This window comes from Simochromis diagramma, unplaced genomic scaffold (genome assembly GCF_900408965.1).
Source record: "Simochromis diagramma unplaced genomic scaffold, fSimDia1.1 OVJJ01000382.1, whole genome shotgun sequence".
In the NCBI taxonomy this organism is placed as follows: Eukaryota; Metazoa; Chordata; class Actinopteri; order Cichliformes; family Cichlidae; genus Simochromis; species Simochromis diagramma.
This window is the reverse complement of record NW_024386734.1, coordinates 323,362-338,209: the sequence shown is the minus strand read 5'-3', so window position 1 is coordinate 338,209 and position 14,848 is coordinate 323,362. Positions and strand designations below refer to the sequence as shown.

Here is a 14,848-nt window from a genome sequence, read left to right as displayed (position 1 = left end):
TCCTTTAACCATCTCTTTTCTCTGCAGGGGGATCACACGTGGGCCACCATGTTGGGACAGAGCGTGCGGTTACAGCCAGTTCCCATCCAGAGCCTATCGGAGCTGGAGCGAGCCAGGTTACAGGAAGTCGCTTTGTACCACCTGGAGGAGAGGGACCTGGACTTCAAGATCAGCATCCCTAAAGGTAAGGGGGAAGGACAGAGATGGTGTTTCTAAAGGATCTGATGGTGGTTGAGTGTAAACTGATTTCTTAACTCGATTCCTCAATATTTTCCAAAGTACTTCCATTTTTTATTAGCACTCATATACTACCTTTATTGATTTGGAGGCTCAAATATTCAAGATTTTTAAAAAAAAATTCTTTTTAATTTTTTTTAAAAAATTTAAAAAATTTAAGGCATACAAGGCCTTAAATTAGTTTAAGGCATACATATTTGATCTTTACCCGAAAGAATTTGGACTGATGGAATCTGGGACTAAACAAAAATGGGCGTCATGGGAGTTGAACATTTGTCTGCCATATCATCCTGAGAACTGGCCTATTCATTTATGCCCTCTGTAATGGGAATTTGTTTTTAGTCTGTATCTTCTGACTTGTTTGAACTACCCTACTAACTCCTGAGGCACTAAACAGAGGACATCCTGGGCTTTATATTAATATGTCATGTGTTTGGGTGGCTTCTTTTAGCTCCAAAGAGGCAGGAAATCATAAATAAAGTTAAATAGGAATATTCTTTTGTCCTTGGTTCTCAGGAGGATATAAAAGTCTTGAGGATTATCCTTCTTAGTCACATCTACCTCCTTATTACCTTGGTTTCATAGTATTAGGTTTTACTGGTTTTGAGGCATCAAAAGGATTTGGTTTGATTTTTTTTAATAAAAAAAAGCAGCATTATTTGAGTTAAAAGACACCCTTCGTTACATTGACCATCGTGGAAGGATAACCTGTAATTTCTGGGTTTCCAGGCTGCCAAGTCCTACATCGGCTTACATTTTATTGGTTTACTGAAAATGGGCGACTTTAGAAAAGTTAAACTATAAATAGTAAATAAGTTATGTAATTGTGAAACATAACAAATAACCCCAATCTGAGAGAAAATCAGTTTCCTCTGACACATAATTGAGAATGCTGTTAAGTCACATGTGAAAGTAATTGTTTGGAAATGGGCCTAAACTTTGTGTAACTTGCATAGACATGTGATAGCCAGAGTTCAAGTGTTGCCAGAGTATGTTTTGTGTTTCTGTTGATTTCTGAAATAGCATTTAAGTTGCAAATCAGTTTTTAAATTTGGCACAATCCCCTGTAGGGAAGGCAAGGAGGTAAAGGTTTAAAAACGTGAAAAAATGCTATGTCCGGCCATGAAATTCATAGGGACAGGGCATGATAGTTACTCCATTACAATAGCGTCCCAGAATAGTGAAATTGATGAAGGACAACTTTGTTTTTGTCACCATTTCTGCCAATTTAATGCAGTTCAATTTCATTAGTCAGTCTTAGTGGTGAGGCGGATTGGTCTCCATGAAGTTTGAGAATAAAAGTTCACGATGACCTGGTGAGTATTGCGCCAGTTTGGTTAGCCACACTCAGCCAAACTTAGACTGAACTGCCCTAAAGCAAAAACAACAACTCAGTCTGCCAGTGGAGCCATAAAAGCTTGTCTGTGAATCTGAGGAATGAGCATAAAACAGGAAGACATTAAGGATCATCTGGAACAGAATCCAGGGTGTCAGATTGATAAGGAAGGGGAAAGGGAGGCAACGTGATTTCTGTTAATTGACTCTTTATCTCAAATAGCATTGGATAGGGTCATGATTTGTCTTTTTTCCCACCGCTAGGGGTGATGATATGAGATAGCAAGGTAATATTCACTTCTTAAACCACCGACCAGTACTGCTGTTTCCAAGTCATAGTCTAGCTGGTATTGTTTTGTTTTTGATTTTAAACTTGTGCAGCAGTCCTGGTGTGAGTCATTATGGCAAAATGTGCTATGGGAGACACCTGTTGCAGCAGGAACTCCCACAATTGTGGACGAATTGTTGAATGTTAATACACTTGATTTATGCAGTAGTGTTGCATAAACACTGCTTTTACAGGGGTGTGGGTTTTCCAGATATGGCTATTTAGTTTTCGTGTAACAATGTAAAAATGGTGACTGATGAAGCATAGGTTCAAATGTCAGCACGTTAACAGGGGTTGTAACCTGTGCGTTGTTGCCATTTAAAGAGATGGCCATTGTCGTTCCACCAAGTATGTGGCTAGAGACTTGGCACACATGTAGTACACCTTATGGGTTACTTGTAATTTAATGAATTAGTTCTTCCAAACTATACATGACTATTTGATATTTGTGCATATATATTTCCATTTTCACTTTCTCACGATTTCGTTCCCCGCCCTCATTTATACCTCATCCTCTTCCTTGACTCGAACTTCCTCTCTTGAACTGACACACAAAAACATGCATAAATATTTTTATTTGTTCCTAATATTGTGGCAGTTACTTCTTTTCAGCAGATGTGATGGCTGAAAAGAAGCCAGCTAACCAACAATAAAAGCTGGTTATAAGCTAACATTAGCTAATGCTAACATTACCTAAAATTATGCCAGCTAACGTTAGGCTCGAGTAGCTTAAAAATCACACTTTACCTCTTATAAAAAGTTACATTCTCACATTGCATCAGTTTATTGAGTGAGTATCCGGATACAATAAGGTTTGATCTATTTCAAAGAAAGTTTCACCAGTGCTGGCTAAAAGCAGCTAACAGTAACAAAAACAACAGCTAACAGCAGCTCTTAGCAAGAGAAAAGTTAGCAACTCATGTCAGTATCGCTGTCATCAGACAGAACAAAAAAGACATGGACACAAATTGTTGACTAATGGAAACATTAGACTGACAGGCTATACTTACTTACAGAGGAAGGTACCCACTGTGTCAAGGGTTATGGACTTGAATTGGGAGGAGTAAGAAAACCAAATTACAGTGCAATCTGCTGTACACTGACATATACTGTTGATATTTTACAAACTGTATCTGAACTGAATTGTAAAGGTGGTGGTGAAGGAGACAAAGTGATATAGCAGTGTTTCATGTAGTTTAAATTAATTCTTGCCACACTGAGTTGCCCAAATTCAGGCTTTGGTGGTGCTTGGTTTTCTTAGTCTTACATCAGACCTACATGTAAATCTTGTGTACCCTTTTGAACTCTGAAGGACTCAAGCCATCTAATAAAGTGGGCTAGATTCACTAATAAACTGCAAATTCCTCCCACACCTCACAGACTGCAGACCAGGAGGTTTCCTCTTGTGTTTATTGAGGCTGGTAGGGTCAGTGAGGTCAGGAGGATCACTAGGGCTGATGCTGAGGAAATATGGAAATATTCAACTGGTGTCTTTGTATGATCAGGATCTGTTGGTGGCTTTTCGCCTGTGAGACCAGCTGGTATGTAAGCCTCTTTTCTCAGACTCAGAAGCTCTCTCCCATACTACTGTTCTCTTGCAGGGTTATTAACCCTTCAACCTCCTCAACTTTGACTACGTCACTGATTGAGGCTGGGTATACTTAAGTTTTCAAATAAACAGTGGAGCTCAATTATATCAAGGGCTTTACAATTCCCCTTGAGTATAAAATTTACAATTGGGATACGACCACTTTACTTCTGCAACTTTTCACAATGCATGCATGCACCAAAATGGGCCTACAGGCCCTTGTGGAGATTTTTTGTAAACAAAATTCCTGTGTTAATGAAAAAAAAAGAAGTGTAATTTAATTCACCTTAATTTCATGCCTAAAATTATCCAAAGCACGAGTGGGGAATTCATTTTTCCAATGGCCCACATAAGAAGCTTGGACTGTTGTAGAGAGCCGCACTTATCTGAGCGGCCCTCCACAACAGTCCCAGTTTCTTACGACATAATAGGACTATTTAACTATTTACAATCCACACATGAATACATGGGGGAAAAAATTCTCCCATTTTCTGCGTCGTTTAAAGTCCCATGAGGTTTTTATAGGTTCCACTACATGAGACCTTCTGAATTAGCTGCTTTAACTTGAGCATATTTAAATAAAACACCTGCATTGCCCTTTTTACCTGCAGGTTTTACACTGGCCTCATGTTCTAGCTGTGATTCAATCTTCACATAAACGATGGATGTGGCTGCCTGAAAATCGCCATAAATGTAAATTCTGTGGTTGCCAAAACAAACCCAGCTGCACAGAAATATAGACAAAATCATCTTTCTGCCTCCTCGCCCTTCATCTCAGTAAACTTTCTCAATGAGTTTACGGTCTCAGTTGTTAGTTTAAAGTCTTATTTAATAAAATATTTGTTCATTTAGTAAATTGTGGTCACTATTACAATGAAATAGAGGAAAAACAGGATACGCAAACAGGTGCATCTAACGATAACCAAATGGCTAACCCTTGGTTGGTCAGATTCAAAAATGCCCAGCATGAGATTTTCTGTCAGGATCTCTTTATTCATCAGGAGACATCAAGTGGCCATCTTTTAAAGTCTATTGACTGCATTGGAGAACTGGTAACACCAGCTGCACTATCTTTTAATATTCACTTAACAAATAAATATGCTCAAATATATGATGTATGATTTCTTTTCTCTAAATGGATCGGATTGAATGTTTAAAGTTTGCTAGGTGTCAGTTTTCTTTTCTCATTAAATTTGCCGGTCCGTGCTGCAGCTCAACAGATTCAAAGTGTGCCTTCTAAGTTGTATTTTTTTTTTGTTTTCCTCACTCATTGTTTGTAGCGGTGACAACATAAGGAGAGAGGAACCCAGCACTGGACAGAAACGTTCAAGACGTCTGTGGATGTTTACACTTTCTGCATTTGACTGATCTACAAAGTTCAGGACCTTTTGTTGGAGGTCTTTAGATGTTTAAATCAGCTTTAAAAGTTTCGAACGTGTGGGTGTTTTGGTTGTTCACCGAAGTATCTGGGTATCTGTACATACAAGGCTTTGTTTGAAGGTCTAGTCGCTCGCTAGATGTCCACTCTCTGGATGTCTGACAAACATCTGAGGCATCCAAAACAAACTCAAAGTCTATTTCTTTCAGCAGCTCTTTCGGATTTTCACACATGTCCAAAATAAGTATGTGTGGTGGAATTTAGTGCGAAGACGCCCTGGAAACTTCTGACTTCAGTCAACACATATTGTGATTACCCTTGTAAAAAGAGGACATTTTTAGCTATGTTTAGCACAAGATTAAGCATCTGTAAGTGAACTTCTATGTCAATATAATGGAAATTTGTCCAGTAATCTTTTAATGATGTTGTGACATAAAACGCTACTTTTGCTCATCTAATGTTATCATTGTTGCTCAGTGGGATCTTGTTTAGTCTGTCCAATGCTCTGTTACAAATTTATTGGCTTCTCGCATTACTTAAAGTCTCACAAGAGAGGAACCTTCGTAACGCATATGTTACCCATGTTGTGAGTCACGTTTTATGCCCTTACAATGTAAATACACTTTAGAGTGAACACTTGTTTTGATATTAATGCTCCAAGAAAATCTACTTTTAGCAGACAATGTTTCTAATGTGTCACACATCCTGTGAGACTCCCCGTGCTCCGTGCTTTTGGGAAATCTTGTTCTTCTCTCTTGTTCATATGTGTGTTTGTCCCATCAGGTCAGGGTTCAATTAAACAGTAACGTTAATGGGAAAGATGACTATTTCACTTTATACCGTCTGTTTTCTTACTTGTTTTTGTCCCCCCCACCCATGGTGATCACTACTATCATGGTAGATGTCCTTAGCATATGTGATTTTAATGCTCCAACATAAACTTCACAAATATCCCACGTGGACGAAATAAACTTGGCTGCTTTAAGTGCCTTGTGCTCCTGAAAAAGAGCCGGCTTTGATTTAGTGATGTTGTAAACAGCAGACTCACTGACCCAAACAGTTTCTTCCAAGATACGTAAACCCAGTGAGAGCGAGACGGCGTGCAGCTTGTAAAACAGCTCACATTCATACTTTCCTTGTTTCTTTATGAAGTCAACTTTTTGGGTAATGAGCAGCAGCGGCAGCAGATGTGAAGAACTTAATTAACCGGAGAGGTTTGTGTAAGAAAAGCAGAACATAAATCGATTATTTAACCTAACAGACTGTTTTATTTGTAGTAAATGACCATATAAGTGCATGTGTAAATGAACTAAAAGCTCACAGTGTATATATGCCTAAAGGTGATGTAATGCAGTTATTAATACACTTAATCTGGAAAAAGAAAACCGGCTGCTGCTATCTATGAAAAACTGTGACGAGCTTAGAAAAGCTCATTTTATTTGCCTTAAAAATGACTCCTTCAGCTCTCACACATCTCAGTCACCAAGATTCCCTAAGCTCCAAATTGGATCAGTAAAAGTTAAAATGGCTGTCATTTTTTGTGTCCTGTGAGACAGTTTCCTCGGCCCGTCTCACAGACAAAGTGCTCTCTGAGTAAGTGTGGGAATATTCCTCCTCGGTTTCTCCCCTGGGCTGTAATCTCTCCAGGCCACCCAGTCTATTACAGTCTCAGCATCACCTCCCGTTGCGCTCCCTCCCTCCAGTCCGTCTTTTGTTGCTTTTTTCCCTCCCCATCTCCGTACGTGTTTTCATTCCTCGCGTTTCATCTCACTTTTCTCTCTATGTGCCCGCTCCCTTTATTCTCTGGGTGCTTCATCCTGCTGGAACTGAAGGACAAATCGCTCCCATAAACCTTCTCCAGTGTGCTTGTACAGTTTGTATATATTCCACTCTCCATTTATTTTTGTGCGTGGCCCCCGTATGCAGGTATTTGAATGTTTTATGCATCACAAGTGTGGTTTTTAGTTTTGCTGGCAGGGTCCAAGGAATTCTTTGTGAAGTGTGTTGGTACTTGTGTAACAGATTTTTCTCTTATTTGGTGTGGTCTGGAGTTCATTCTCATGCCCTGTTTTATGAGTCGCTGCTCTGCAGGGACTGCAAACTAATTCTCTCTCCACTTCCTCTCGTTTTCCTTCCTTTTCTTTTTTGTCCTTTTATTACTTCCCTGGATCATCTCAGTCTGTCCTATTTACACTTAAAACTCTTGGCTTTTTACCTGTAGTTGGATTTGTGCTTACGATCCTTAAATATTTATTAAACCAGGTGAGCATCTTTGCGATGATGATTTTCTAGTCAGGTATACAGCAGCAAGATATAAAAAGTTATGCATTAAAAAGAGTAAAACCTTTCAATGCTTTGATAATCTGAAATATATGAGCACGGGCTGCTTCACTGGTTACTCATTGTTAGTACTGGGTTGGTCCGCATTGGACTTCAGAACTGTCTTAATTCAACAAAATGCTGGAAACATGGAAACATTGACATGACAGAATCCCACAGTTGCTGCAGATTTATGGGCTGCACATCCATGATGCGAATCTCCTGTTTCACCACATCCCAAAAGTGCTCTGTTCGCTTGAGATCAAGTGACCGTGGAGGCCATTTGAGTACAGTGAACTCATTGTTGTGTTCAAGAAAGCAGTCTGAGATGATTTGAGTTTTGTGACATGGTTTGTTATCCTGCTGGAAGCAGCCATCAGAAGATGGGACACTGTGGTCATAAAGGGATGGATGTGGTCAGCAATAATACTTAGGCTGGAGTTTAAATGATGCTCTGTTGCCTGATAAAACATCGCCTCACTAGCCTCAGTTCTCTTTTCTTAGTTGACAGGAGTTACACACTTTGTGGTCTCTGCTGCTGCAGCACATCCCTTTCAAAGTTTACCTTGTTTCATTTTCAGAGATGCTCTTCTGCATACCTTTGTAAGCACAAGTAGTTATTTGAGTTACTGTTGCCTACCTTCTTATCACCTTGAAGCAGTCTGACCATTCTCCTTTGGCCTCATCAGCCACCACCCATGTCTAAATGCACAGAGCTGATTGGCTGATATTTGTGTAAAGGTGCAGTTGAATAGGTATACCTAATGAAGTGGCAGTATATAATGAGGATACAGGCAGTCAGTGTAATTAGAGAGACCTGTCACCACGGTGACATGTAGCCATGGTCATGTGACATGGGTGTTTTTAACCACACTTTGGAGCAGTGTTTGAAACATCTATCAACCCATCCCCAGTGTCAGTTACTTGCCTCTGTGTTTCCTGCTTATGTTTATGTTAATTTTACATTTGGTTCCTATGCCTGCAACACATGAAAAAAAGAACACCATAGAGTAAAACATTGCTTAAAGTATGGGCTGTTCGAGGCAACTGACTCATATTATTGCATATTATTGCAGCCATGTTCATTGTGCATGTATGATCTGATGATTTTTAAGGATCTAAGAACATAATTAAGCAAACCTAACAATCGGCTAACGCAACAGCATCTGTCCTGCCAGTATTGCTCCAGTTCAAAGTCACAGTGGTATTACTCACAAATAAGAAGTTAAAAAAAAGCACACGTGCCTGTTCTGCGATTCCTGAATTATTTTACCAGAAGTCTCGGAGTAGATGGGAAGGATTCAGTGGTCCCTTGCCCCCCTGCATCCGGCACACTTGACCTCAGGGGCTGCAAATATCAGTCAGAGCCAAAAAGGGTGAAGAGACAAACAAACAACAACCAAAATGGGATAGTAAACTGGGGTTAGGAGATAAAATCCAAAACAGTAGCCATGCGTTTGTTCATCAGTAATAAATAAAGGTGGCCTGTTTAACAATCAGCTCAGACAAATAGTGTGACATTGAGGTTCTGAATGAATTTAAACACTGTACCTGCACGTCTGCACTTCTTAATCAGCCAGTCATAGATTGTAAAATAGATCTGGCAGAGGTAGCAACATGCATGAAATGTTTCTGGTTGTTCATTAGGCCTGCAGGAGATTTTAGATACCTGCGATTGACATTGAATGCATCATTTTCCTTGATTTCCTCCGTCAAACATCTTCAGTCGGAGCGCAGGAAGGTAGCCGAGTCTTTTAAACATCAAAGCCTGGGCTGTTTATCCCCTCTTTGTTTTTGTCTTGTCTGTCACCTTATCTCCCTGTGAATGTGCATTATGTAATCATACACATGTACATGCACACACTCATCAGTAGCAGATCAGCCTCAGCTGGATGAGGCGTGCGTTCAATGGGAGGGGCTGTGTGCTTTGGAAATAAACTTTAATTTCCTGCAGTCATGAGAATTTGACCTCTTTATCCCAGCAGCACACAGCAGTCTTCATCTGCTCCCTGCTACTTTCATTTTTTTCTTATTTTTTTTGATTAAAGCAGGAAAAAAGAGGGAAAAGAATGTCCGTACTTTAAAGTGCCGCAAACAGGCCGGGCAGCATTACTTGCCATGAAGGTAACAGCAGTGATTCCTTAATAGGGAAAAGGTCTGACTTTGAATTAGTGATTTCTAAACAGCAGCTTTGCTAAAGCAAACAAAGGCTTCGTCCACACAAGCCAGAGTGCGAGGCTGTAGAGTTCCTAAAAATAAAAAATATCCCACTTGTAACAAAACATGCACACCGTCAGATTTTCTGTTTTGGGGATGTAGTTCACAGTATTTTATTAAAAAAATGCGAAGAGGAAGTAGAAATGTCAGCAGTGGTTGTTTTTCAGCTCTGACTGAAGTTAAGGGGAAAAACCCAGGCAGGGTAAACATTTCATCAGAAATCTTCCCCAAATTATTAGGTACACTCAAATGTTTTTTTGCATTGTCAGTTTTATGAAATTTATGAAAATGAGGTTTTACATCTATCCAGCCAAGACCTTTATAGAAAGTGTAGGAGTCTATACAGTCTTTGCATTACAATATAAAGCACCTTAAGGCAACTGAAATGGTTGTTTTTGTCTTTTAGTTGACATAGAGTTTAAACAGAGGTTGTTTTTTTGGTTTTTTTTGAAGAAATACTGTCAGGAGCCAAAAAGAAAGCTGTATAGCAATCAGCTATCATGTATTAAGCTAGCTTGCCAGTGTAAGTATTAGGTGTAGATATTTAAATCTGTAAACAATCAGTAATCTTGACTATAATACGATGATTTCATTTCTTTTATGAAATTACGAGGCATGGTGGGGGGTACTATCGTGAAGCTTTACTATACAATATCTGTATTTTGGTCACAAATACATTTATGTAAAATATATTTAAAATGTCAAAATTTAAAGCGCATGAAAAAACAGGCATGTAGTGGTACTGTGTCGCCTTAAATTGAATTTTCAAGGTACATCAGGTAAATCTTTTCTCCATCCTTTTTTCTCGTACTAAAGTAGATTTCAGTCTTAAAATCTTTTTTTGGCAGAGCTCATTTTGTGTTTTGGCATTTTCTTACAATCACTTATTATCTTCAAAGATACTTTTCCTCGATTTATTTACCTCTCTCTATGTATCTTACTTATAGATACACACATGCAACAACAAATCTCCCTTCATCCAGCATGTCAAGGGCCATTAGACAGAGTGGGCTATTCAAAAACACTAAACAGACTCAGTCTATTGAAAAGGTTCTGCTCTCGTCTTGGAACTGAGGAAGAGGTGAAAGCAGAAGATAACAAGTGAGACGAAGAGGAAAAGAAAAAGTAAATGTCGTATTGAGGGTGAGCCTGATTGGTGGTGTCTGTTTAAAAGGACATATTACTTCCATGATCAAGGTTATAAGTATGGATTTAATACATTTATACTTACTCCACCACATACCTTTGATATACCAGCTTGGTCTCATAAAATATTCATTAAAATATAATTAATTAGTTCGTGTTCATGTACACAAATCCAAACGAGTGCTGTTTAAAGCCTAAATCTAATTTAATGCCCCAATAAAATACTTCTTTTATATACAGAGAAGCAGACGAGGACAGTCAATAAACCAATCAGGTTTTAAAAAACCAACCAAAACAGGAAAATTCATAATTATTCATAATCAGAAATTAGTACATTAAAAATTGTGACAATTTTACATAATGCTGTAAGACTGTTAGAAATTGATTTAGTTAAAAAATTTAAATGCTGAGTTTTAGATACACAGTTTTGTTTTGGCGGGGTTGGTTTTCCAAGGCTTTAGTGTTCTCTCCGTGGGTCATGAAACTTGTTCTGAACTTTGTAACTCTTTCCCTGATCAATACACATCATATTATAAAAAGAAAAAAATCTAAAACTAATAGAAAAATTACAAAAACTAAATAACTTTCAGAAATAAGGACTTTTTTCTATTTAATACAGACTGCTGAAACAAAAAGCAAATGTACAGTGGAAATGAAGTATAACTGAACTAATTCACTCTATAGTAAGGAGTACACAATGGACGGATGGATGGATGGTAGTATTTGGGTTCATGTACAGATAAAAGCTGGTGATGGGCACATCTCATTGATGTACAACAGTAACAAAAGACAGACATCCCAGACCGACTGTGACACAGACTTCATTGTTCAAACTAAAGCAAACACATACTTGAGCACCACAAACAAACTGTATTGACTGTGACCTTTTCTTTCTTCCCACAGAAACTCACAAGCGAAGAAAATCTCTGCGCAGGAAGTTTGACTCCTTTTCAAAGGAAAAGAAAGAGCGAGGTGAGTTCATGAAACCCCAAACCATAGAAGTGGGTAAACACGATCCCGTCTGCGGCTATAAACTGTGAATGTGTTTCCCCACAGGCTGTTACGCTAAATGTTATCATCAAACACAATGTCCCTTCTGTCCGCTGAAGCTACATAACCACATACACCACTGGAGTCCAGTGGCTTTTACCACCACTAACCACTAATGGCCACACATACTTGAAACACTGTTTAAAAAGAACAAATGGATCAGGACTGAATTCTAAATCCTGGAAGTTTCACTTAGCTGGTGCTTCATTGTTTTTATAACCGCAAGTGAATAATGAATGAACAAACTGCAAGTTTAACTTCTTTAGTAGAGCTATAATTATCATCTACAATATGTTTGGGATTTTTTTTTGCAACAAATGATTACATTTAAACCAAAAACACAAAGAAACTAACAAAGTCAGACTAACAAAATGAAGAACCCCATTTAGCACACATTATCTTTTATAATTGTGTTTTTCTGGGTACAAACAAAGTGGAAAAGGGATTTGAATCTGGAACTTTTAGATATTATGGATTGGTTTTTGGATCTTTGATCTACATTTGTGGCATGTGTGCTTCCTCACACCCCTCTTTTGGAGTATGTAGTTAAGTCCATGAAAGCCTGCTCTTTTGAGTCTGAGTCCACTTGGCCTTCGGTGTGAAGTAGTATGAAATCTGATTATTTTTGCCGGATCAGATATTATCCAGTTCTAAACGTGATTTCCATTCTCAGCAGAAATGGAGGAAGGTTTCATATTTGGCTTCAAGCCTTTGAATTTTCTGAGGGGACCCGTGTCTTTCTGCTTTGATTTCCTCCACATTTCTTTTGAACTGCCACCTTGCCATTGTGGTTAAAAAGAGTAAAAGATATACAGAGTCTCATCTCTGCAGATCAAATAATACTTTTAATTTCCTGGGGCTATGGTGCTGGCAATCTTTTTGTTAAGCAATGCGATAACAACACTTTCTCCAAGTCAAAGCGTTTGCTGTGTTGGATGAGACGCTTGTATTTTTAACATGCTGCTCCGTTGTTTTTCTTGTAGACTCAAGCCCCCTATTTGGTCATCATTCTCTGCCTCTACTTTTTATTGGCGCTATTCATGCGTAGCACATCATTCGACTGAGATTTTAAAAATTACAGTGTACACTACAGCCCTGGAAACAAAACATCGAAGAGCTTATGGAATAATCACACAGAGGCCTACTAAGGTTTAGACCATTAAGGACTTTTTCATAGCCAGTAATCCAAACCAATCAACATGGTAATGACTAACCTTATGTTGCAGATGGGCTCATCTCAGATGTACGAAAAAGTCCATTTTTGGTGTCTCCTCCCTGTTAGATGGTGGCGTTTGAATGTGCCACTCAAGGACCCTCAGCATTTACTTTTATTGAAGACAATTTAACCTTCATCCTACCCAGTGCTCATGTTTTTATATTAGTGTTGTCAGTGTTAATCTCGTTAAAATGACGTTAACGCCATAACCGCATTAACTTGGCAAACCTCGGTTAGCGAGTTATGGCGGATCGTCCCACGCACGGGGCAATCCGCCATAACTCGCTAACGGAGGTTTGCCGTGTTAGTTTATATTAGCAATAGTTTATATTAGTCTAACCAAAGCTCTCCAACTAACCAACTATAACCCAACTTCACTAACCCTCCAAACATCACTGATATTTGGTTTTCCATCTTCATTTACTTCCAGGTTTATAGCAACTTATAGCAAAGTTCTAGCTAGCTAGCTAGCTGGCGTCCTGCCAAGGCCTCAGTCACACAAACCCAGAAACCAATCAGCGATCATCTTATAACCTCAAATAGGTGGCAAAAATGTGCATTCCCCAACTAGTTAGCAAGTGATTGCCGGCTTTTTGCTGTTTGCGATCAATTTCACACTAGCAACTGCCAGCAACCACTACATAATTTCCTCTGGTAACCAGCAGTTGCTGGGGGGGATGGTGACTGGCATTAAGGCCTGTGTTAATAGCACTTAGGGAATACATAATCCCAGAGGAATACACACTTTTTGCTTAGCGACCAGTGGTTGCCAGATGTTCACCAACTGGTCCTTGGACCTGGACCGTGTTACTGGGACCAAACTTCTAGCCCCTCTAAACATCATAGATCCTTTTTTTTTAAGGATGACTAGATGTTAAAATTTATTGTCACACCTGGGAGTTGAGCCACATTAATCTTTTTATTGGAGCTGAAAGAATTTGGACTGTTTTTAACTCTTAATGGTGTTTCACTGTTTATGTGTTTATGGAAACTGAAGCAACTTTTTAGACCCTGAAATTGCCAATAACATCAGACTAGAGAAGCAGATAGTTTGCTTGTTGAACAAACAAATTTGAGGCTTTTTGTACTTCTCTGTATTGATTTTTTCATTTCATCTTCTCTTTGGCTTTCTTTGATTTGCCTCCTGACCTTTTTTTCCCTTCTTCTTGTGTTTTTTTTCCTTCTCCACTTCTTCTTTCATCTTCCTGCTCTAACCCATGTGACAAATCAGATGTTAGCATGACCTCTCAGAAAAAGATGTTCTCTTTTCTCAGGTGATTATCGCAGCAGGGCGAGATACGAGCCAAAATGCCCAACACTACACAGCACATGCATTGACTGGCTGTCTACGCAGCTCTTTAAAGCCTGCCTCCAGCCTTGTACACACAGTGACTTAGCTCTAGTTAACCCTGCTAATGAAAACACAGAACATTGGGACCTGGCAGCTTTCCTGCTGGCTCTGCTCCTCTACTACTAAAGGCAGGACTGCGTCAAGTAACGGATTACAGAGTGACAATTGTGATCTGCTCGGCATTCGTGTATGGTTGATCATAATGCAGTGAACCAGTAGTTTCTATGTAATTTTCCCAAGCAATAGTTTAAACTGTTGATTCCTAAGAAAATACTTTACAGAGGACAGCCTGTGTTTTTAAAGTCTAATGCTCCAGGAGGTTGGATATTATCACCCAGCTGTTCCTCTGCTAAATATATCCACTCTGTTTTTTAAGTAACAGATGTTGACCCGAGTACCAGACATATTTAGGGAGAAAAGAAAGGAAATTCCTGAACTGTAACACTTTGACACAAGCATCTCCCTTCCTGGCAGATTTTTTTTTATCAACAATTCAGCACATATTAAGACACATTATAAAAAGAGGTATTTTGGTTGTAGTTAGTGCAGTGTTTTAAATGATTCTAATTCAGTCTTCTGCTTTGGTGATGGTGGTGTATTTGCTGGGTTTCTATCTATAACTTGAAATTACTCTAATTTTGTTGCTGTTTTTATTTAAGTGAAAGCACACTTGTGCATTGTGT

The 14,848-nt window shown here is 38.9% G+C and overlaps 1 protein-coding gene across 4 annotated transcripts in view; it reads left to right on the top strand.

The window, feature by feature from the left end:
• Positions 1-14,848, top strand: part of arhgap36 (Rho GTPase activating protein 36) — a 75,500-nt gene that overhangs the window by 41,312 nt on the left and 19,340 nt on the right. For all 4 annotated transcript variants that reach the window (XM_040031192.1, XM_040031314.1, XM_040031111.1 and 1 more), the window contains exons 2-3: positions 28-184; positions 11,452-11,520. In XM_040031192.1, coding sequence (XP_039887126.1) covers positions 28-184; positions 11,452-11,520 — 226 coding nt within the window. The remainder of the gene's footprint in view (positions 1-27; positions 185-11,451; positions 11,521-14,848) is intronic.